The sequence below is a fragment of the Euwallacea fornicatus genome, chromosome 1, assembly GCF_040115645.1.
Source record: "Euwallacea fornicatus isolate EFF26 chromosome 1, ASM4011564v1, whole genome shotgun sequence".
Lineage (NCBI taxonomy): Eukaryota > Metazoa > Arthropoda > Insecta > Coleoptera > Curculionidae > Euwallacea > Euwallacea fornicatus.
This window is the reverse complement of record NC_089541.1, coordinates 8,659,165-8,669,089: the sequence shown is the minus strand read 5'-3', so window position 1 is coordinate 8,669,089 and position 9,925 is coordinate 8,659,165. Positions and strand designations below refer to the sequence as shown.

At 43.1% G+C, this 9,925-nt stretch overlaps 1 protein-coding gene across 1 annotated transcript; it reads right to left on the bottom strand.

The window, feature by feature from the left end:
• Nucleotides 1–6,920: 6,920 nt before the first annotated feature.
• On the bottom strand, nucleotides 6,921–7,952 carry LOC136350939 (uncharacterized). Its single transcript, XM_066303129.1, has 2 exons — nucleotides 7,309–7,952; nucleotides 6,921–7,137 (listed from the first exon to the last, which is right to left on the bottom strand). The coding sequence occupies exons 1-2, from the start codon at nucleotides 7,950–7,952 to the stop codon at nucleotides 6,921–6,923; spliced, it is 861 nt and encodes a 286-aa protein (XP_066159226.1).
• Between the last annotated feature and the right edge of the window lie 1,973 nt (nucleotides 7,953–9,925).

Here is a 9,925-nt window from a genome sequence, read left to right as displayed (position 1 = left end):
AAGAAATTTGGTCCTCATTTGCCGAAGTTATCGTGTTTCAAACTTTGAAAAGTCACAAAAGTTGTGAGTTTGTGCACATAATGTACTATTTCTCTTGGTAATTCAACAAGATGCAATCATGATGTGTTGTGTCATCTTAAAGGTCTCGTCGAGTTGATTAATTTGTCACTTTCTCCTAAGAAATTTGTTCCTCATTTGCCGAAGTTACCTAGTTTCAAAGTTTGAAAAGTCACAAAAGTTGTGAGTTTGTGCCCATAATGTACTGTTTTTCTTGGACATTCAACAAGATGCATTGAAGATGTGTTTTGTCATCTTAAAGATCTCCTCGAGTTGATTAATTTGACACTTTGTTTAAGAAATTTGGTCCTTATTTGCCGAGGTTATAGAGCTTAAAAGTTTGAAAAGTCACAAAAGTTGTGAGTTTGTGCCCATAATGTACTGTTTTTCTTGGAAATTCAACTAGATACAATGATGATGTGTTGTGTCATCTTAAAGGTCTCATCGAGTAGATTAATGTGACACTTTGTTTAAGAAATTTGGTCCGCATTTGCCAAAGTTATCTAGTTTCAAAGTTTGAAGTCAAAAAAGTTGTGAGTTTGTGCCCATAATGTACTGTTTTTCTTGTAAATTTAACAAGATGCAATGAAGATGTGTTTTGTCATCTTAAAGGTCTCATCGAGTAGATTAATTTGACACTTTCTTTAAGAAATTTGGTCTTCATTTGCCGAAGTTATCGAGTTTCAAACTTTGAAAAGTCACAAAAGTTGTGAGTTTGTGCACATAAAGTACTATTTCTCTTGGAAATTCAACAAGATGCAATCATGATGTGTTGTGTCATCTTAAAAGTCTCATCGAGTTGATTACTTTGTCACTTTGTTTAAGAAATTTGGTCCTCATTTGCCGAAGTTATCTAGTTTCAAAGTTTGAAAAGTCACAAAAGTTGTGAGTTTGTGCCCATAATGTACTGTTTTTCTTGGAAATTCAACAAGATGCAATGAAGATGTGTTTTGTCATCTTAAAGGTCTCATAGAGTTGATTAATTTGACACTTTGTTTATGAAATTTGGTCCTCATTTGCCGAAGTTATCTAGTTTCAAAGTTTGAAAAGTCACAAAAGTTGTGAGTTTGTGCCCATAATGTACTATTTTTCTTGGAAATTCAACAAGATGCAATCATGATGTGTTGTGTCATCTTAAAAGTCTCGTCGAGTTGATTAATTTGTCACTTTCTCCTAAGAAATTTGGTCCTCATTTGCCGAAGTTATCGAGTTTCAAACTTTGAAAAGTCACAAAAGTTGTGAGTTTGTGCACATAAAGTACTATTTCTCTTGGAAATTCAACAAGATGCAATCATGATGTGTTGTGTCATCTTAAAGGTCTCGTCGAGTTGATTAATTTGTCACTTTCTCCTAAGAAATTTGGTCCTCATTTGCCGAAGTTATCGAGTTTCAAACTTTGAAAAGTCACAAAAGTTGTGAGTTTGTGCACATAAAGTACTATTTCTCTTGGAAATTCAACAAGATGCAATCATGATGTGTTGTGTCATCTTAAAGGTCTCGTCGAGTTGATTAATTTGTCACTTTCTCCTAAGAAATTTGGTCCTCATTTGCCGAAGTTATCGAGTTTCAAACTTTGAAAAGTCACAAAAGTTGTGAGTTTGTGCACATAAAGTACTATTTCTCTTGGAAATTCAACAAGATGCAATCATGATGTGTGGTGTCATCTTAAAGGTCTCATCGAGTTGATTACTTTGTCACTTTGTTTAAGAAATTTGGTCCTCATTTGCCGAAGTTATCGAGTTTCAAACTTTGAAAAGTCACAAAAGTTGTGAGTTTGTGCACATAATGTACTGTTTTTCTTGGAAATTCAACAAGATGCAATGATGATGTGTTGTGTCATCTTAATGGTCTCGTCGAGTTGATTAATTTGTCACTTTGTTTAAGAAATTTGGTCCTCATTTGCTGAAGTTATCGAACTTCAACGTTTGAAAAGACACAAAAGTTGTGTGTTTCTGCATATAGAATACTATTTTTCTTGGAAATTCAACAAGATGCAATCATGATGTGTTGTGTCATCTTAAAGGTCTCATCGAGTTGATTAATTTGACACTTTGTTTAAGAAATTTGGTCCTCATTTGCAGAAGTTATCGAGTTTCAAACTTTGAAAAGTCACAAAAGTTGTGAGTTTGTGCACATAAAGTACTATTTCTCTTGGAAATTCAACAAGATGCAATGATGATGTGTTATGTCATCTTAAATGTCTCGTCGAGTTGATTAATTTGACACTTTGTTTAAGAAATTTGGTCTCCATTTGCCGAAATTATCGAGCTTTAAAATTTGAAAAGACACAAAAGTTGCGTGTTTGTGCACATACATTACTATTTTTCTGGGAAACTCAACACGACACAATCATGACATGTTGTCTCACCTTAAAGATCTGGTCGAGAGGATTATTTTGTATCCTTTTTTGAGAAATTTGGTTATTATTTGCCGAAGTTATCGTGCATCAAAATTTGAAAAGTCACAGTAGTTGCGTGTTTGGTGTATAAAGTACTATTTATCTAGAAAACTCACCAAAATGCAATGAAGCCTAATTAGTCATCTTAAAGAGCTCGTTTAGTTGATTCATATGATTCATTTCTGAAGGCATTTGGTGTTAGAATCCAATATTCAACAATAATTTTTTTTGTTTAAAAAATAGTCTTTGTACGGCATCTAAAGGTTAACCAATTTTTTTTTTTTTAATATTTTTATCAGCACTTTATTTGGAAAACTCGACTTGAATGAATGTCTAGCAGTTTAGCATTCTGTATGTTTCGAGTTGATTATTTTGTCAGTCTGCAAGTTTGTCAAGTACAATACACACACGATTTAATTACCTCTCTAATTTATATTATTTAATATTTCGGTTTATTAATATCAAATTGCTTTAAGTTGTATCTTTTATTATCTCCAAAATCTTAAAGTGTATAAGGTCGGTTCATGACCAAAGGGAGTGCAATATAGAAAATGATTAAATTATTTTTGATCGTGACGTCGGAATGGGCGGTTTCATAATAAACAATTAGATTTGTAAAGGGGATACGAATATCCCCGAATACGAGTCGGAATTTAGAAATAATGGGTTTTAAATTTCAATGTCTCTTGTTAATTTCTTCACAGTTGTTTGAGTTGTCGATATCTCATTGTTAAGGTTCTCCTGATTGTTTTAGAGAATTAGAATATACTTATTGGTTAGTTTTCCGTCGTATGCGTCCATCTTTCTGTAAAGATATTTTTAAGCTTTGCTTACGAAGCTCCGTTTGTTTTATGCTTTAAATCTCTATAATGTTGAACAAAAAAGTTCACGGAAGTATCTTGATGAATTAGATTATTTACTCTACCGATTAACAATTGGTTAATTGATATGTTGGACTTATTTAATGTTTTATTAATCTGTGTGAAAGTTGATTTTGTGGTCCTGAGGCAAATTCGTAGAGTGGTCAGGTTGATCTGGTAGTAGACATGAGGGTAATTGATCTCAACATAGCTTATTCCTTTCTTCATGGGTAATATTGTGCCATGACCAAGAGGGGCAATAGTATCAATATGAATATTACTCGTGTCCTAAAATGAAAAGTCATTTTTTAACATCTCTGGAATGTCTTTGGTTTTGGAATAACACCGGTTTATATTTAGTTTCTGTTTTTATTTATAGTTTTTTCGGTGTTTGAAGAAGATTTACGATGCCTTCGAGTATTTCAGGGTCATTGTCATGGTTTTGATTTAATTTTGATGAGATATTGACCTTTTTTGCATTTTGTATTATATTAATTTCATTGTTTAATTCATTAAAGGTTTGGGCTAGTTCCTGAATATAAACAAATTGAAATTGATTTAGGTTTTTTTTTATTTTACTAATAATTAAGATTTCCTTTAAGTATTAGGAAAAGCCTATACTCATGATATGAGTGTATGCTATTATAACTGAAAAGTGCCAGATCTACTAGTTCCTGGATAATTTTGAAACGACTTTTTTTCTTAAGAGCAACAAGACTTTCTCTAAGGGTTAAATGAAAACTCTCGATGGGGGAATTATAACTCAGGTTATAGGGCATTGTTAAGTGTAACTCAATTTGATACGTTCGGTAGAGATTTTGAATCAAATTATTTTTGATAGTAAATGCATTGTCTGTTCTAATCTTTTGGAGCGTTCCATGTCGTGTGAATAATTTAACACAATTTTGACATATTTCTACTGCAGTCTCATTTAGTGCGTATGCTGTGGAAATTTAGAAAAATTGTCAATTATCGTCATAAAATTTGTCTTAGGTGTAATGGAACTTCAGGAACAAAACTCGGGAGCACTTTTTGTAGATCTTTATTAAATCGGTTATGATATACACCTTAATCACAAAATTAAAGTATGAAGGATATTTGAAATTAAGGTAGCTAATTGAAAGGATGATGGTAGATTCTTTTAGCCTTGCATTGACGCTCGTTTCTTTTCTTCTGGCCATTGGTAATTTCCCGTTTCTTCAGGGTATCTTTAGTGCCAGATGTGGAGGTCGGTGTTCATATGCGTATCCTGGGTTTTTTAATTTTACAGGGTGATTGACAGCTGGTAACTTTCTAGAATTTTTAATCGTGACGTTTAAAAGAATAGAAAAATTGAAATTTATGAGGAATTGCAGATGTGTTGATTCATTAGCCAAATGGTTACATGCTTAGTCTCTCGTCTTGATAAGGGTAAGGAGCAAGAGATTCTTTATGTAAGGGAACCCTTATAGGAAAATAAATGGGTTTCCAACATATGGTCATCCCAGGGCAATCTACTAAGTTAACGTGTTCCATAGGCGTAGCCTAAGGGTACATTGCATAGGTATGGATTATATGTCCATATAAAAGTATTCAAATAATTTAGTTCCCATTGGTGTGAACTTATAAATTATTTTATGTGGGCGTCGTTCATGTATTGTGTTATGGCATGTTTCGCTGGCATATGTTGGAATGGTTAATTCCATAAATAGTAGTATCCCTGTTTAATATTTTATATATTTTCAGTAATTCCTCGGTGCCCCGTTTTAGTAGTATGATATCTTTCTATCACTTCTTTCTGTTCTTTTGGATCGATCATGTCTTCAAATAACGAGTTAGAAATAAAGAGTTTAAACGCGTTATTCCTGAGTATACTATGGAAGATTCTGAGTATAGGGAGTTTCAATTCCTTGTAGAGAAAGCATAAACAGTACGTATCTCACACTAAGTGCTGTGCTAAGAGTGTTTGAATTACGTTTGTTATGGAATTCCTTTTTTTTGCAAGGAGATGGGAATCTTCTTAAGACACCTGGCTTCGACGTGCAGCAAGGTAGTATGGGATTCGAGCGACCATTATGTCGCCCGCCCACCCACTAAAACCACCTCCCCTCCTCGCCCCGGTATCGCCTTTCGGCATTCCTTCAGGGCCCTTTCCTTTCTCCTCACGGACTGTGCACCGCTAAGGTTGCTCTCTACTCCCGCACTCTTCCCGTTCTCCATTCTCTCTCTCTCACACTCTTATCCCACTTGATCTTTTCCACCATTCTTTCAAATGCCATCCACTTCTCCTCTGTCTCCACCAATTCACACCCGATCATGTTTCAGTCCAGATTGAGTCCCCTCTCCCTGACCTCCACACGATACCCCTCCCTCTGCTGACACTCCCACAGCGTGTGCTCCGGGGTGTCCGCCACGCTCTCGGTTTCCTCCCCACGGAACCAACAGTGGTTACTTCTTTCCACTCCGATTCTGCGCAGGTATTTACCAAACATACCGTGTCCAGTAAACACCTGTGACAGCGCATTCCCCGGTCTCCTCCACTTACATTCGACCCACCGCCTTACGCTGGGTACGAACACTTTCATCCTTCCATCGTACTTGGCCCACTCTTTTTCCCACTCGCTAACCACCCACTCGCTCGCTTCGCTCCTGCATTTCTTACCTCGCTCCCACACCATTCTTCTCTCTTCGACTCGAAGTCTCACCGGCGGTATTTTGGCCAACACCAACACCGCCGCGCCCGGAGCCGTCCTGTATGCACACGCCACCCTGATTGCGAGCGATCAGTTTGCTCGTTCCAAGATGGCGTTGTAGTTTCGGTACATAAGCTCGGTGTGCCACACCGGAACCGCGTACAGCAGGGCCGACGCCGCCGCCGTCACAAGCACTCGTCTCCTTTTAAACGCCAGTTCGTTTACTCTGGGCAGGATTCCCTCGAGTTTCCGTAGAATCCCTCCCACCTTGTCGGCAGTTCGGCGGGTGTGCTCGCTGAAGCGACTTACCCTACCGAACCACACTCCCAGGTACTTCACACATTTCTGACTTTCGTACCTGACACAGTCCACCCAGAGACTTATGCTCCTCAGCAACCTCCTTCCCACCAGAAGCACCATCTCTGTCTTGTCCGTAACCATGCTAAGACCTTTGGTTCGGAACGTGTAGGAGACCAGTTCCATTGCCCCCCTGATTCTTCGCTCCATGGTTTCTCTGTCCCTCGCCGTAACTACCAACGACAAGTCGTCCGCATACGCCACCGGAGTGACGCCCTCTGGATAACCCACCATCAGCAGCTCGTCGTAGAACAGGTTCCACAGGACGGGACCCAGAACGGATCCTTGAGGAACAGCGCACGACAACTCACGGACCTCCCCGTTCGGCAACTCGAGAAATCGATCTTGCAGGTATGACTGGACGACGTCCGTCAAGTACCTGCTTATCGAAGACCTCTTCATCACTCGGACGATGAGATCCCATGGCGCCGTGTTAAACGCGTTCTTTACATCGATAGTTACTATAACGCAGAAGCCCGCTTGTGTGCAATTTTTACGTCTAATGACCTCCACGATCTTTGTCACGGCCAGCATGGCATCAATGGTGCTCCTGCCTTTGACAAGCCCAAACTGTCTCTAGCTTATCATTCCGTGCGCCATCACTTCTTCCAGAAGTCTGGTCTTGATCTTCTTTTCCGCAATTTTTCCGAGTCCGTCAATTAGGCAAATGGGCCGGTACGAGGGTTCCGCGCTCGGTTCCCGCTTAGGTTTCTCTACCAGTACCACACGGGCTCTCTTCCAGATTTTGGCGAACACGCCCGAAGTCAAGATGCGCGTTACGCAATCTGCCATACTTTAAGGAATTGCCCCAAGGTACAGCTTCAAGACCTCGTTCGGTATCCCGACCAATCCCGGAGCCTTGCGGCTCTTGAGACTCCCGACCGTCTGACAGATCTCCTCAGTCGTGACTCGAGGCACGTGTTCCGTCCCCGGTACCCTAGGCACCCATCTGATCTTCTCTTACTTCGGAAAGAGTTCGTCCACACGCCAAAGCATCTCTACTTCCGACAGGTGGCTCGCTTTAAGATGATTAAGTTTCCCGGCCACTATTTTGTAGCCGAGTCCCCAGATATCCGTCTCCAGATCGGCACACAGACCCTTCCACGCCTCCCTCTTGACGTTCCTGATGGACACCTTGAGGGTCTTTTGCACTTCCTTGTGCTCTTCTTCCGCCGCTCTTATTCTTTCGTCCATCTCTCTGACGCCCTTCACTCTCGTCATTTTTCTTCTCATTCTCACACACTCTTTTCTCAACTCTTCGATCTCATCGTTCCACCAGTACACCGCACTCTTATCACTACCAGATTTTCCACTCTTCTTCCTCAAACATGCGTCGCGGACATCACCGATTTCTTTGATTATCTGTTCCGGATCATCGGTCAACCCTGCCACTCCCCCTCTCTCCATCACGTACTGGTTCAATTTTCTCATTCCTCTCTCAGTTACAATCCAGTCGTTCGATCTCACACTCCCCTCACCATCATTAGCACAGCGCGCTCTCCCCTCTTTCAAAATCCGAAAGCTAACGTATCTGTGCCCACTTCCATTCTCTTTCTCACACTCAACTTTCCACTCGTTCATTATGCCCGCCGCAGTCACACCGGCCATGATCACGTCGATCAGCGATCTTTCGTTGTGGTTGCTGAATGTCTACTCCTTCCCGATGTTAAGCGGAGTGAATCCCCCGGACCAAAAACTCTTCAAGGACCAGACCATAAGAATTGCGCGCTTCGGAGCCGAAACGTCCAGTTTTGGCATTCAGATCCCCGGCTACGAGGACCTTCCTATCATCCAGTCCCCGCACGTACTACTCCAGCCTATTCAGCATGACACCGAATTCGACCGCCCTCCTTCTCGGTGAGAAGTACGCCGAAACCAGCGTAATTCATCCCATCTCCACCGCTACGAAACCCCGGTCCTTATAGATTGACATCACCCTTAAATGGTTGGCTAATCATATAAAGGCGTCGTCGCTCCAATCCCTAATTACACCCTTGGTCGCGTTGTTCGGCTCCTGTCCCAACACAACGCCGATGCCTCTCTCCCGGATCGTCTGGAACAGTAAGTCGGTAGCCAACCGCCTCCTGTCCGGATTGATCTGGAGACACCTGAGCACGTTGACCGTCGGAGCCATTTTCCCGTTTATCCACCACAATCTCACACACACTCACTCACGCTCGCTTGCGAGTGAACCTCCTGTACGTGTAACCTGCGCGGGATCGCGCTCTCTTTCACTTGTCACGTATTGACGTAGCCTCGCTCTTTGACGGCTCGTCGGTGGGGCGGTGGCGGTGGGCTCCGAGACTATGCTTTCCTCGTGACCCTCCCTCTCTGCATCTCTTTCGGCTCCTATCTCTTCACCGACCGAACTGGTCGGGGAAGGCGGGATTACCGCTTGCACCCCCTTTACCTTGTCTCGTTTGGGCGCGGATTCGGCCTTTTTTGAAGCACGGGTTGCCGGTGCGGCTCCAACTGCCGGCATCTTTGCCGTTGCCGTCGCGAACTTCATGATTCGGCCCGCGCATCCTGTGGCTCCTGCACTGTGTCTCTCCACCTTACAGAGGTGGCAGAAACGGGAAATCTTACACTCCACGGCCCTGTGCCCCTCCTTAGCGCATCGAGCGCACAGACGGGACCTGTCCGCGCCTTTACACTAGCCCGCTCTGTGTCCCGTCTCTCAACAGCGGAAGCAACGCCCGGAGTCCTTCCTCACCTTGAGGCGACACCTGTTAATGCCGACTCGCAGATCGGAGATCTCCTGATCTTTTGCTGCCGCCTCGCCATCCCCATCGACGACCCATAAGGTGGCGGTTTAGCATCTGCTGAAACTGGCCCGAATGCCGGTCAGTTTGAGCCAACGCGGGTCGAACTGTGCTGCAGCAGCCACTGCCCCTACAACCTCTTCACCGGTAGTGACTATGTCCAGACCAGTAACTTGGAAGGTCACGGCCCTGCCTCCCGTCCCCGTTCAAACCCTGTCTACTCCCACCCCCTTGCCAAGAATGTCGCGGAGTTCTTTCCCCCCGTTCCCTCCTTTAGGCAGCGTCAGAAGGATCTCGCCGCGCTTAGTCTCTCTGACGTTGCCTATATCCACCTTGATCTGAGACTGCGCCACAAGTTGCCGCAACATCCGTCTGCCACCAGACGTGATGGTTGCAGCAGCTCCCCCGGGTTTCATGAATTCTGGCAGGTAGATTTTAATTTTAAATCTACCCTCCTGGTTCATCGCCGCCAGCTCACAGATCTTACGGAGCTTCCAGAGATCGCATCCTGGAACCAGCAGTATGACCACGCTGGTCCTCCCCAATTCCTCCATGGTGCGAACCAGGGCCCTGACTGAGCCCAGCACCTGTTCTGGGCCCGTGCGCTCCAGTTGCCTGAAGAACACGTACATCTCCCGCTCTTCTATTGTCCCACCCTTCCGCAGATTACACGTCTGCAGTAGCTATGGGAAGCCGTCCTCCGACTCTGGCTCTGCTATTTCCCTCAGTTCCGGGTGGAGCCTTCGGAATTTTTCTCTGAGGGGGCTAGATTCTGTCCCCATTATCAACCCGAGATCCGACCGATACCCCTCACACACG

Coding starts and splice junctions, on each gene's coding strand:
- LOC136350939 (XM_066303129.1), bottom strand. CDS start 7,952: ATGGCCGGTGTGACTGCGGCGGGCATAATGAACGAGTGGAAAGTTGAG. Junction 7,138..7,308: donor GTGGACGAACTCTTTCCGAA/GTAAGAGAAGAT, acceptor AATTCCTTAAAG/TATGGCAGATTGCGTAACGC.